Below are 15,421 nucleotides of genomic sequence, written 5' to 3'. Positions count from 1 at the left end.
CATTTGCTCTAGCCTGCCTGAAGTGCCAGATGGGCGGGGTTTGCAGTTGTGTATTGGAACCAATAGAATAGTCCCACCAGGTAAGTTCAATGAAAGTACATACAATGTGTACAAAACATTAAGAACACCTGCTCTTTCCATGACATAGACTGACCAGGTGAATCCAGGTGAAAACTATGATTCCTTATTGATGTCACTTGTTAAATCCACTTTAAATCAGTGTAGATGAAGGAGAGGAGACAGGTTATTGAAGGATTTTTAAGCCTTGAGACAATTGAGACATGGATTGTGTATGTGTGCCATTCAGAGGGTGAATGGGCAAGACAATATACTTAAGTGCCTTTGAACGGGGTATGGTAGTAGGTTCCAGGCACACCAGTTTATGTCAAGAACTGCGACACTGCTGGGTTTTTCACGCTCAACAGCTTCCCGTGTGTATCAAGAATGGTCCTCCTCCCAAAGAACATCCATCCAACTTAACACAACTGTGGGAAGCATTGGAGTCAACATGGGCCAGCATCTCTGTGGAACACTTTTGACACCTTGTAAATTCCATTCCCCAACTAATTGAGGCTGTTCTGAGGGCAAAAGGGGGTGATGCAGCTCAATATAAAGTACTTGTTGAAATTATTTCATACAGTAGCCTATTCGAACCCAGGTCTGCTATACTCAGGCTTTTTCTCCTCCTCTAACTCCTCAATATCATTATATTTATCTAACTTCTCCATCTCACTCGATTGTTGGTGGCTGCAAAAAGAACCAAGTCAATTTAATTAGAGAGAATAAAGATAATCTCCCCCGACTGACAGAGAGAGCTGGCTGGAGACAGGGACCAAATTACAAACAGGGCTGTGTTAACAACAGTGATATACCTACAGGGGTAAAAGCCACTGAGAGAAGGAGGGGTAGAGGAGTAGGTGAATTGTTTTGGGAAAGGGGAGGGAAGAGTGTACCTCCTCACCCACCTCCTTCGCACTCTCCCCTCCAACAATACAGTGATGCACAGGGGAAAAGGCACTAAAGGAAGGGAGGTCGTTTTGGTAAAGCGGGGAGAGGGAGGGTTCGGCTTATGATTTCCCCCCTGTCCCAAAACTACCCTCCCTCACCTCCAACATTACAGTAAGCTGGTGCTGGCACCCTGTCCTGTCTGAATCAATCTTGGCACATCTGCCTGATTCAGACAGTAAACAGGATTATAGGGGGACTCATCCGCTTGACGCTAATTGTGTTTGCAGTTTCTGCACATGTCCAATCTTTCAGGTGCTACTCTGCTCTGCCTATAAAGATTCACTCCATACAGAAAGGGCTGCTCATGCCTTCATTCAGGCCCATATTCACATTAACAAAGTTGGCTGGCTGAGAGATGTTTGGAACCTGGTTTGAGTTATTTAGGGTTTTGGCACTTGAATCTGTGAAACTAATTAGGAAGAGTTAAGGGTGGATTTGGTTTGTATGGGATGCAAATGTAGTCCTTAATGGATCATCCTTCATCATTTCCAAGTCATAGCATTAAATTGCAATTCAATAATATATAATGTTCTAGACTATAGAGGATGGGAATATTTTTGATGCTTTTTTAAAATTCAGGTTTTATCTATCTTAAGTGACTGTGATAGAACAAGCTGCATCACTACTGAAAATTAAAACAGACGGGTGCATTTTCCCCTCTCTCTCTCTCTCGCTCTAGAAAATAGATTTTGGGTGGGACGATACAAAGGATTACTCACTACTATCAACACCTAGTCATTATGTTACAACCTGTGCCGTTCACTCAGTAACACCTGAGAGGTTGGTGTTAGACAGGTGTGTGTGTAGAAATGCTTTGATTGATAAAAACAAAATACATTGATGGACTGCATTTGCCAGAAAATGCTATCCTGTAGTTTCCTCAGCCGAATCAACACTATACATCATGATTGTTGGAAGAGTAAGTGACAGATTGAGAGGACTAATTTGTAGTCATACTTGCGCCACAAATTATGACAGTCGAAATTAATTAGCTGAATGGTACAGTGAGTACAGTAACCACAGTGAGGGTTCAGAATGTGTGTGACCCCTCCATATTACAAGAGGGACAGATAGACAGGGGATGCGTCCCAAATGGCATACTATTCCCTATATAGTGAACTACTTTTGACCAGAGCCCAATGGGCCTGGTCGAAAATAGTGCACCAAATAGGGAATAGGGTGCCATTTGGGACTGACAATGTCACAGTCTAATTGCACAAAGGGTGCAAACAGACCCTGTCGTCTGCTCTGTTTGCTTCCTGGGGACTTCAAAACAGCAATATAAAAATGTAAAAATTGTGTGTGTGTGTGTGTGTGCGCGCGCGCAGGCAGACCACCGAAGGCACAGGTGGAAAATATGATCCTAGGCACCACACTGTGAACCACATGGCCCACACAACATGGGGGGAAAGGAGAGCGTTACACTGACCTGGCACAGACTGCCTATGCTTGGACACTTGTCAACACAACAAACTCATCTGGGACTCAGAGCACTCTGCTATACGAAACAACAGCAGCTACATCTGAAATAAGACAAAGAGAAGTTTAATCTGAGGAGAAAAACATGTTTTAGAGATAACTATGTCTTAGTTATCTCTAAAACACGTTGTTATTCTCCTTAAACTGCTCTTTGTCTTGTAGCCATTGTTGTTGATCACACATTAACACATTGAATGAAGAAGAACCCAACAGATTCATATTTACACATCTACTGTAATGTACAGATGGTTAAAAAAAAGGCAAATCTGAGAATATCTTTGTAATATATCCAAAACTGTCGAAAACAGAGTCATTTCTTGATATCAGATGAAATGCATGTTTGAAAATGGGTTTTGAATTGATGCGTTGTGTCCATACATTAACAATACATTATTTACAGTACATGATATGCTTTGCCCCCTGTCTGCTGCAAGCAGGAGCAGTGTTGGGGGGAATCTTGTCTCCATCTGGCAGCAATTACGTTTTCGAGAGCTCCTCACTGTGCCCCAAATGAAGGGGTGTACCTATCATATCGTTTCAAATCAGAATCATGTTCGACAGAGAAAGACACAAGCCAGGCTGGAGAGAAAAGTTTTGAGATATAAGATATATCAGAACTGTTCTAATTCTACAGTATTTCTATGGACCAGTGTGCCTGTCATTGTTTGATTGAGTTGATTAGATTCATTTTGGGGTAAAGCAAATATTAACACACAGTGCCAGTCAAAAGTTTGGACACACCAACTCATTCAAGGATTTTTCTTTATTTTTACTATTTCCTACATTGTAGAATAATAGTGAAGACATCGAAACATTGAAATAACACATATGGAATCATTTAGAAACCAAAAAAGTGTTTTAAAAAAATCTAAGTATATTTTTACATTTTAGATTTTTCAAGTAGCCACCCTTTGCCTTGATGACAGCTTTGCACACGCTTGGAATTCTCTCAACCAGGTTCACCAGGAATGCTTTTCCAGCAGTCTTGAAGGAGTTCCCACATATGCTGAGCACAGTTTGGCTGCTTTTCCTTCACTCTGCAGTCCAACTCATCCCAAACCATCTCAATTGGGTTGAGGTTGGGTGATTGGGGGGGCAGGTCATCTGATGCAGCACTCCATCACTCTCCTGCTTTGTCAAATAGCCCTTACACAGCCTGGAGGTGTGTTGGGTCATTATCCTGTTGAAAAACAAATGATAGTCCCACTAAGCGCAAACCAGATGGGATGGCGTAACGCTCAAGAATGCTGTGGTAGCCGTGTTGGTTAAGTGTGCCTTGAATTCTAAATAAATCCCTGACAGTGTCACCAGCAAAGCACCCCACACCATCACAGCTCCTCCTCCATGTTTCATCGTGGGTACCACACATGCGGAGATTATCCATTCACCTACTCTGCATCACACAAAGACACGGCGGTTGGAACCAAAAATTTCAAATTTGGACTCATCAGACCAAAGGACAGATTTCCACCGGTCTGATGTCCATTGCTTGTGTTTCTTGGCCCAAGCAAGACTCTTCTTATTATTGTTGTCCTTTAGTAGTGGTTTCACTGCAGCAATTTGACCATGAAGGCCTGATTCACGCAGTCTCCTCTGAACAGTTGATGTTGAGATGTGTCAGTTACTTGAACTCTGTGACACATTTATTTAGGCTGCAATCTGAGGTGCAGTTAACTCTAATGAGCTTATCCCATGCATTAGAGGTAACTCTGGGTCTTCCTTTCCTGTGGCAGTCCTCATGAGAGCCAGTTTCATCATAACGCTTGATGGTTTTTGCTACTGCACTTGAAGTTCTTGATATTTTCCAGATTGACTGACCTTCATGTCTTAAAGTAATGATAGACTGTCGTTTTTCTTTGCTTATTTGAGCTGTTCTTGCCATAATATGGACTTTTACCAAATAGGGCTATCTTGTGTATACTACCCCTACCTTGTCACAAATGCATTAAGGAAAGAAATTCCACAAATTAACAAGGCACACCTGTTAATTGAAAGCATTCCAGGTAACTACCTCACAAAGCTGGTTGAGAGAATGCCAAATATAAAATATATTTTATTTAACACTTTTTTGGTTACTACCTGATTCCATATGTGTTATTTCATAGTTTTGATGTCTTCACTATTATTCTACAATGTAGAAAATAGTTTTAAAAAATTAAGAAAAACCCTTGAATGAGTAGGTGTGTCCAAACTTTTGACTGGTACTGTGTATCAGGAACAAGTGAGGCCTTTGTATGGAGCGTTGCTTGACACCACATTAAGCCCCCGAAAGAATTCCATCAATGTCACATTATCATGTTTTATTGTATTTTGTGTTCAGATTAAAAGGCATGATGAGATCCAACTTTTCATCACAATTATATGACTATACTGAATTATATCACAAATTGAATGGCTGCTTTCAGCACTCATTGTTAATGTTAGAGTATTCCCAAAATGTACTCAGGATGAAACTGTAAATACAGCAGAGCAGGGAGAGCCCCCACAGGTTTATCTATCTTTCAGATAAGATCTCTGGAGATCTCTGACCCATAAAATATGGGCTAAACATAGACTCTGCTGTGTGGCCTGGAGCAGATAAATACATCACCAGTCAAAGACAATAGCAGACACAACAATAGGACCTCAGCATGGGGTTGGGTTTCCCTGTCAATCCTAAACTACAGATGAAAAACAAAGGCTTGTTGAAAATGTCAATAACTTTGGTCTCAGAACATGTACGCAGCCTACACATGCTCTTATTTCAACCTCTATGTAGCCTACACATGCTCTTATTTCAACCTCTATGTAGCCTACACATGCTCTTATTTCAACCTCTATGTAGCCTACACATGCTCTTATTTCAACCTCTATGTAGCCTACACATGCTCTTATTTCAACCTCTATGTAGCCTACACATGCTCATATTTCAACCTCCATGTAACCTACACATGCTCATATTTCAACCTCTATGTAGCCTACACATGCTCATATTTCAACCTCTATGTAGCCTACAGTCGTGGCAAAAAGTTTTGAGAATGACACAAATATTAATTTCCACAAAGTTTGCTGCTTCAGTGTCTTCAGATATATTTGTCAGATGTTACTATGGAATACTGAAGTATAATTACAAGCATTTCATAAGTGTCAAATGCTTTTGACAATTACATGAAGTTGATGCAAAGTCCATATTTGCAGTGTTGACCCTTCTTTTTCAAGACCTCTGCAATCCGCCCTGGCATGCTGTCAATTAACTTCTGGGCCACATCCTGACTGATGGCAGCCCATTCTTGCATATTCAATGCTTGGAGTTTGTCAGAATTTGTGGGGTTTTGTTTGTCCACCTGCCTCTTGAGGATTGACCACAAGTTCTCAATGGGATTAAGGTCTGGGGAGTTTCCTGGCCATGGACCCAAAATATCGATGTTTTGTTCCCCAAGCTACTTCATTATCACTTTTGCCTTATGGCAAGGTGCTCCATCATGCTGGGAAATGCATTGTTCGTCACCAAACTGTTCCTGGATGGTTGGGAGAAGTTGCTCTCGGAGGATGTGTTGGTACCATTATTTATTCATGGCTTCTCCAAAAGTCTTTGCCTCACTGTGCGTGCAGATGCACTCACACCTGCCTGCTGCCATTCCTGAGCAAGCTCTGTACTGGACTTTAGGAGACGGTCCTAGGGCTTGCTAGACTTTCTTGGGCGCCCTGAAGCCTTCTTCACAACAATAGAACCGCTCTCCTTGAAGTTCTTGATGATCCGATAAATGGTTGATGTATGTGCAATCTTACTGGCAGCAATATCCTTGCCTGTGAAGCCCTTTTTGTGCAAAACAATGATGACGGCACGTGTTTCCTTGCAGGTAACCATGGTTGACAGAGGAAGAACAATGATTCCAAGCACCACCCTCCTTTTGAAGCTTCAAGTCTGTTATTCGAACTCAATCAGCATGACAGAGTGATCTCCAGCCTTGTCCTCGTCAAAACTCACACCTGTGTTAACGAGAGAATCACTGACATGATGTCACCTGGTCCTTTTGTGGCAGGGCTGAAATGCATTGGAAATGTTTTTTGTGGATTCAGTTCATTTGCATGGCAAAGAGGGTCTTTGCAATTAATTGCAATTCATCTGATCACTCTTCATAACATTCTGGAGTATATGCAAATTGCCATCATACAAACTGAGGCAGCAGACTTTGTGAAAATTAATATTTGTGTAATTCTCAAAGCTTTTGGCCACAACTGCACACATGCTCATATTTCAACTTCTATGTAGCCTACACATGCTCATGTTGCATTAGCCATGAAGCCTCAAACCTCAAGCCTGAGATTTATGCTGACAATAGTGTTATATGTGTGTTATAAAAAGGGATTGTAGTTGTTTATTCATGAAGTAAACTGAAATCCCAATTATCCTCATTGGTTTTCAAGCTTGGACATACTGCATAGATTCTATTCCATAATACATTTTAATGTTTCAAAATAGGACTCTGTTCTAGACTAAAATAAATGAGACTTTCTTTAGACACTACCAAAAACCTCTGTGGGGTAATTAAACTCAGAAAACTGGGACTAGGCTGTCCAGGCTGACCAGTAGTGGGGACTGAGGTTTCTGATGAGCCTAGAACTGTCTCAGGGATTTGGGGATGACAGGTTATTTATACATCTCACTTCAACATCTGACTACCCACAACTGAACTGGCCAGAGAAATCATATCCCTCTCTTAGGAACTGATCCTAACCTAAAGATATCTAGGCCAGAGTGAAAAAAATACAATTACATTTCGAAAAAACAAATGCTATGTGTGTCAATCTAAATGGTGATTTAATAATTTAACTAATCTTGTGTTCTAAATTGTGAGTTGATCTTGTTTCCTCAGGTGCCTATCATGTAATAAGAGGCATTTGAGAAATGAAGTGGCATATTTTACATGCCATTTAGTCTCTGCTGTAGCCAGGGGCTTAGCAACATACAGAAGCCTAAACATAATAAAGCCTTTACTGTCCTCTTTGATCCAGTCAAGACCATTCCTTCTGACCAGATTATCTGTTCAACATGCTCTCTGTGGTCTGCACCATTTCCAAATCACATACCACCCCAACAGACCAACAGATGGCCCAATCTCTATTGGCCTCCACACTGCCCTCACCTACCTGGACAAAAGGAATATCGACAGTTGAAGTCGGAAGTTCACATACACCTTAGGCAAATACATTTAAACTCAGTTTTTCACAATTCCTGACATTTAATCCTAGTAAACATTCTCTGTCTTAGGTCAGTTAGGATCACCACTTTACTTTAAGAATGTGAAATGTCAGAAAAATAGTAGAGAGAATTATTTATTTCAGCTTTTATTTCTTTCATCACATTCCCAGTGGGTCAGAAGTTTACATACATTCAATTAGTATTTGCTAGCATTGCCTTTAAATTGTTTAACTTGGGTCAAATGTTTTGGGTAGCCTTCCACAAGCTTCCCACAATAAGTTGGGGGAATTTTGGCCCATTCCTCCTGACAGAGCTGGTGTAACTGAGTCAGGTTTGTAGGCCTCCTTGTTCGCACAAGCTTTTTCAGTTCTGCCCACAAATGTTCTATAGGATTGAGGTGAGGACTTTGTTGTCCTTAAACCTTTTTGCCACAACTTTGGAAGTATGCTTGGGGTCATTGTCCATTTAGAAGACCCATTTGACCCTTTGTCCCCATGTGCAGTTGCAAACCATAGTCTGGCTTCTTTATGACGGTTTTGGAGCAGTGGCGTCTTCCTTGCTGAGCGGCCTTTCAGGTTATGTCGATATAGGACTCGTTTTACTGTGGAAATATATACTTTTGTACATGTTTCCTCCAGCCTCTTCACAAGGTCCTTTGCTGTTGTTCTGGGATTGATTTGCACTTTTCGCAGCAAAGTAAGTTAATCTCTAGGAGACAGAACGCAAAGAGGCACTGAGTTTGAACGTAGGCCTTGAAATACATCCACAGGTACCTCCAATTGACTCAAATGATGTCAATTAGCCTATCAAAAGCTTCTAAAGCCATGACATCATTTTCTGAAATTTTCCAAGCTGTTTAAAGTCACAGTCAACTTAGTGTATGTAAACTTCTGACCCACTGGAATTGTGATACAGTGAATTATAAGTGAAATAATCTGTAAACAATTGTTGGAAAAATGATTGTGTCATGCACAAAGTAGATGTCTTAACCGACTTGGCAAAACTATAGTTTGTTAACAAGACATTTGTGGAGTGGTTGAAAAACGAGTTTTAATGAGTCCAACCTAAGTGTATGTTAACTTCTGACTTCAAATGTATGTATGAATGTTGTTAATTGACTACAGCTCAGCATTCAACACCATAGTCCACTCCAAGCTCATCACCATGCTCAGGACCCTGGGACTGAACACCTCCCACTGCAACTGGATCCTGAACTTCCTGACGGGCCAGGTAGGTAACAACACCATGAACACAGGGGCCCCTCAGAGGTGTGTGCTTAGTCCAATCCTTTACTCCCTGGTCACTCATGACTGGTAACTCCAACACCATCATCAAGTTTGCTGATGACAAGATGGTGGTAGGACTGATCACAGACCCCAATGAGGCAGCCTATGGGGATGAGATCAGAGACCTGGCAGTGTGGTGCCAGGATAACAACCTCTCACTTAATAACTTCTTAGGGCTAGGCCCCTTTTTCTCCACTTCCTACCTGAATGACGTGTCCAAAGTAAACTTCCTGTAGCTCAGGCCCTGAAGCCAGGATATGCATATAATTGGTACCATTGGAAAGAAAACACTTTGAAGTTTGTAGAAATGTTAAAATAATGTAGGAAAATATAACACAATAGATATGGTAGGAGAACATCCAAAGAAAAACCAAACAGATTTTTTTTTGAGAGACCATCCTCTTAGAAATGCAAGAGAAATGTCATATTGAAAATTAGCCCCCTGGATGCAATTCCGATGGCTTCCACAGAGTGTCAGCAGTCTGTTCAAGGCTTGTAACTTCAAAAACAAATAAGAAATATCAGTTTTAGTAGAAGGACACAGTCTTGGAAATTTGTGTTAGCGCGTGCCATGAAGACATTACGCACCTGCTAAAATCGGTTTCCTATTGAACATACAGTATGTGAATGTATGAAACCTGTGCCTGTTGGAAAAACATTTTGATGTGGGGCGCCGTCCTCAAACAATTGCATGGCATGTTTCGCTGTAATAGCTACTGTAAATCGTACAGTGCAGCTAGATTAACAAGAATGTAAGCTTTCAGCCGATGAGACACTTATATGCACCTAAATGTTTAAAATCCATAATATTTCTGATTATTTATTTGAAATAACTTCGGCGAGACAAAGCTTATCGTGGACTAAAGGAAACGGAGCAGGTCGAGAGCTTCAAGTTTCTCGGTGTCCACATCACTAAGGAATTAGCATGGTCCACACACACACCCACACAGTTGTGAAGAGGGCATGACAGAAGAGGGCCTCTTCCCCGTCAGGAGGCTGGAAAGATTTTGGCATGGGCCCTCAGATCCTCAAAATGTTCTACAGCTGCACGATTGAGAGCATCTTGACTGGCTGCATCACCGCTTGGTATGGCAACTGCTAGGCACTCGATCGCAAGGTGCTACAGAGGGTGGTGAGTAGGGCTGGGAATTGCCAGGGACCTCACAATACGATATCACAATACTTTGGTGCCTATACGATATGTATTGCGATTCTTACGATTCTATATGTATTGAGATTCTCACGATTCTATATGTATTGCGATTCTCACGATTCTATATGTATTGCGATTCAATACTGTGATTTTATTGCAATTCGGTGTTTCAAACCAATTGCCCGCCACATGTCTGCTGCAGACATACAGTTTTTATCAGTCATTTAAAAAAAAATTTTTTAAATGAAAATAAATTGGCTCCCTATTTAAAAATAAGACGGAGAACAAACTATGAAGGAAAATAATACTGAAGTCTTGGTGCAGGTACAGCCAACTAGAGCCAAAATAATATTGCGATATTGTCAAAATAAATATTCTGATATGTAACTGTATAGATTTTCTCCCCCCATCACTAATGGTGAGTACGGCTCAGCACACTCACACATGCTTGCACTGACGCCCCAACACACACACACACACACACACACACACACACCATGCGCATACATGAATACTGATGCCACACACACTCACCACATACACTGCTTTCACAGTCTATTATCTATCCTGTTGCCTTGTCACTTTACCCCTACCATTATGTACATAGCTACCTCAATTAACTCGTACCCCTGCACATCAACTCAGTGCTGGTATAAATACATTTTCAAAATATGTTTTATTGTCACATACACCAGATAGGTGCAGTGAAAAGGGGGGGGGGGATCAGCCATAGTAGTACGGTGCTCCTGGAGCCAATTAGGGTTAAGTACCTTGCTCAAGGGCCCATCAACAAATTGTTCACCTTGTCAGCTCGGGTATTCAAACCAGCAACCTTTCAGTTACTGGCCCAACGCTCTAAGCGCTAAGCTACGTGTATATACATATAGCCATGTACACTAAGGGTACAAAACATTAGGAACATCTGCTCTTTCCATGACATAGACTGACCAGGTGAATCCAGGTGAAAGCTATGATCCCTTATTGATGTCACTTGTTAAATCCACTTTAATCAGTGTAGATGAAGGGGAGGAGACCCGTTAAAGAAGGATTTTTAAGTTTTGAGACAATTGAGACATGGATTGTGTATGTGTTCCATTCAGAGGGTGAAGGGGCAAGAATAAATATTTAAGCGCCTTTGAACGAGGTATGGTAGTAGGTGCCAGGTGCACCGGGTTTGAGTGTGTCAAGAACTGCAACACTGCTGGGTTTTTCAGGCCCAACAGTTTCCCGTGTGTATCAAGATTGGTCCACCACCCAAAGGACATCCAGCCAACTTGACACAACTGTGGGAAGCATTGGAGTGAACATGGGCCAGCATCCCTGTGGAAAGATTTCCATGCCCCGACAAATTTAGGCTGTTCTGAGGGCAAAAGGGCAACTCAATATTAGGAAGGTAAGACTCATGTTTAACCCTACCCTAATCTTTTGTACACTCAGTGTATATAGCCATGTTATTTTTACTCGTTATTGCTATTCACTGTGTATTTATTCCTCGTGTCACTATTTCTATTTTTTTTATATCTTTAACTCTGCATTGTTGTTAGTCTACACCTGTAGTTTACGAAGCATGTGACAAATATAATTAGATTTGGAGGCATGAACTCATACAGTACATCACACAGATAACATCAGTCAGTGCTTCTAAGTTTATAATTTCCACGCAAAAATATTATCAACCCCTACAAAAATGTCCATTAATTAGAATCCACATAATAATTCACATTTCCTATTGCTGCAGGATTATTTTTCTGCTATAGCGAACTGGCTCAAATGAAGATCCTACATCTGTAGGAGCCTCTGGGAAAACACAACACTTCAGTATGTTTACATGGAATTAGAATTCACTATGAATATTATCTGTCTGTGGTGAGTTGATGCATACAGAATAAGAAATGGGGTGATACTGTCTATTAAAGATAAGATTCCGTGACGGTGAAACGTCTATTTGCGATATTACAAGAAGTTACTGCAAACAATGAAGACTGTTTTCTTCCCCCTCTGATATCATTGCAAGCGTGATAAAACTGCTGAATATTTACTGCAAAAAGAATTGCCATGCTATATAATAAGTACATGAATTCAGAATAGGATCAGTAGGCTACCTCATTAAATACCTGGTATTACCTATTCCTCAATAATAACATAAGCTTATTTTCTGTCAATTAAAAACTCCACAACATTGTATATCTTTGAACATTAGGGTAACTTCTGCATGCCAGATATACAGGCAACTGTAAGTTGTATTTCATGTGATGATTGAGACCACTGTTAGGATCTGGCAGAACCCATCAAATCGAGAATTTCCAGCGAATCAGACGTGGCAATGTCCTTGTGCCATCGAGCTCTAGCGACTCCTGTGGTGGGCCGGGCGCATGCACATTGACTTCTTTCGTCAGCTGTACAGTGTTGACTACGACACATTGGTGCGGCTGGCTTCCGGGTTAAGCGAGCAGCATGTCAAGAAGCAGTGCAGCTTGGCAAGGCCGTGTTTCGGAGGATGCATGGCTCTCGAACTTCGCCTCTCCAGAGTCCGTACGGGAGTTACAGAGACGGGACAAGACTGTAACTACCAATTGGATATCACAAAATTGGGGAGAAAAAGGGATAAAAAGTACTACAAAAAAATATATATATAAAAAGTAGCTAAATGAAGTCTTCTCTCTCTTTCACTAGGCAATTGATTATTTGAGGCATGAAATCTATACTGTACAACAACAAACAACAACATAAAGAGTTGAATGTCTATTGCAAACTCTCCAATATGTTTCAGATGTCTTGATTTTATTTGGATGGAAACGTTTCAACTCAGGATCAACCATTATGGATGCTTTTCATCATTTTTATGAAATCTGACTGGACATTAGAAACTGCTAGAAATTTAAATTGATTATCATGAAAAGTTAATATTTTTATGTGAAAATTAAAAGTATGAAAAGTTATCTTTGTATAGAAAAGTGTTGAGGTAAATCTTCATATAATTCAACTTGTAGTAAAATTGTAAATCTTAAAAACAAATGTGTATATTTGTACATTTAAAAAAGAACAATACATTTACATTCAGGATGTTAAAAATGTAACCAAGTGGGGCTTCCTAAACCACCCCATGATGATCACGATGTCTCATGTATCCATCCTTCAATGTGGAGATGCAGATGGCGATGTGTTAGTATCCTTTACTTGGACATATTCTAGCGTTGCATCCCAAATGGTACCCTATTCTTTACCCAGTACACTACTTTTGACAGAAGCCCTATGGGCCCTGGTAAAAAGTAGTGTACTATGTAGGGAAATGGGTGCCATTTGTGACACATCCTAACTGCCCACAGTAGCGCCAGATGCCGTGCTTTAGGTGTTCAGAACAGTCGACCGGCTGGTCAGAGACGGAGTCTATTACCAACACATCTGTTACACATGACTTTCTGGCAACGGACACTTTCTCTCTTTTAGTCATCTATTTCAGTGGAGGTGGTGGGGGGGGGGGGGGGGGGGGGGGGGGGGGGGGGGTTCTATGCAAACAGCTCAGATAATTCAATATTGATGTTATTAAACAAGGTAGCTAGCTTCCTGTAGGCCTACACATACAGTATTTGTTTACAACATTTGATGTAGGGCTAGGCCTATTAACTGCTGCTAATCTACTATAGTTGCTTAGCCTACCTATCAATATTCAAAACTTTATGGTTCAAAACTTCTGTTTCTTTAATTGTCAAGCTATGTCAAAGATAAGTCTAAAATCAATTTCATCCCTCCTTGTCAACGGTGACATAAACGGAAGAGCACAGTCAATGGCCAGCCCCTGCTGTAGGATAATGAGGCTCGGTTAATGGTCATCTACCTTAAAGTGAGAGTGATATCATGCGCCTTATAGGCAGACATGTTCTGCTGGAAGAAATACTAGGCTACTTTGTGTTGTGTTATGTTTCTGTAGGCCGAAATACATTATTTTAAATTGTATTCGACCACTTGTAGAGCTGAGCCAGCCAATAGCCTAATAAGCCTTCTTTAAATGTTATAGCTGACGCCTCAGCCAAGTATGGTCTGCACTACGTCATTGATGTTGCTCATTTTCTCCGGTCAGCTACTGAAGCTACTGGCTAATCTTGTTTCATGTAGCTGTAGGTTAGTTACATGTTCATCCAGCTTATTCTGACATTGTCACTTCATGAGAATTTATCGAATGCATGAACATTCTGTTTCACTAAAGCTGTGAAAATGGAACACCTGTTTTTTCATGTTAAAATACTATGGTTTATGAATCAACTCCCGTTGTATGCTAGTGCTACAGTCGGCTGCATCACTGTCAGAAGACACCAACACACCAGCAGTCTGGCACAGTGAGCTCACCTGTAGGGGTCTCTGGCTGAATAGGACTCCACGTAACCCTCATCGATGTCAGAAGGACGTCGTGACTCTTCTTCCCTATTTGAAAAATCCCTCTCACTATCGGTTTGTCGTAATCGGTGTACCGTTTCTCTGACTGTTCATCATCCCTATCAAACGACTCCTCCCCGCAAAGCTGGGGAGCTGAGACCGAGCGTTTCTCGATTTTTTGTTGTTGTGGTTGTTGCCTTCTGTTTTTCTTCTTCTTCCCACGGTTTTCTTTACTCACGGGCGACACCGGTTCCGTTTCGCTCACTTCCTCCTGGCTCTCTGACCAAGCGTTCCGTGCATTTGATTTTAAAGGGGATTCAAACATGATTTAAATACGATAAGAGTAAAGTCTATTTTTCGGAATGGTGCCTTGGAGACTATTTACTGGGTGGGCGCGTGCCCGCGACGGTAAGGTTATTATGGCAGGTCCGCCAGTTGAAACTTCCCCCTCGGCCTCGCGCGCCGGTGGCCGTCCCTCCCGGTCATGCGCCTGCATCTCCATAGTTTATTTCTTGAAGTTGCTCACTTGCATCTTATGGATGACATATGGGACCAAGATGACTTTGCTACTTTGATAAATAATACATAACGACTACGTTTATTAAGGATAGAGCATTACATCAGTTTAAGAAGCTGTGAACCTATAGGTACTGAACAAAAATCAGCGTGGGAAAAAGTACTCCATTGTCATACTTCAGTAAAAGTAAAGATATCTTAATGGAAAATGACTTGAGTAAAAGTGAAAGTCACCCAGTAAAATACTACTTGAGTAGAAGTCTAAAAGTATCTGGTTTTAAATGTACTTATGTACAGTGGTGGGAAAAGTACTCAATTGTCAAAAGTAAATGCTATACATCAAATTCCTTATATTCAGCAAACCAGACAGCACGATTTCCTTATTATTTTTTATTTTTTAATTGACAGCCAGGGGCACACTCCAAT

At 41.1% G+C, this 15,421-nt stretch overlaps 1 protein-coding gene across 1 annotated transcript in view; it reads right to left on the bottom strand.

The window, feature by feature from the left end:
* Positions 1-14,929, bottom strand: part of LOC139380795 (CERK like autophagy regulator) — a 93,140-nt gene extending 78,211 nt beyond the window's left edge. The window contains exon 1 of the mRNA XM_071123825.1: positions 14,453-14,929. Within this exon, the coding sequence (XP_070979926.1) occupies positions 14,453-14,804 (352 nt within the window). The 5' untranslated portion in view covers positions 14,805-14,929. The remainder of the gene's footprint in view (positions 1-14,452) is intronic.
* Between the last annotated feature and the right edge of the window lie 492 nt (positions 14,930-15,421).

The sequence above is a fragment of the Oncorhynchus clarkii genome, chromosome 22 (assembly GCF_045791955.1).
Source record: "Oncorhynchus clarkii lewisi isolate Uvic-CL-2024 chromosome 22, UVic_Ocla_1.0, whole genome shotgun sequence".
NCBI classification, from domain to species: Eukaryota; Metazoa; Chordata; class Actinopteri; order Salmoniformes; family Salmonidae; genus Oncorhynchus; species Oncorhynchus clarkii.
Note: the sequence above shows the minus strand (reverse complement) of the source record. Positions and strands in the feature narration are given on the sequence as shown.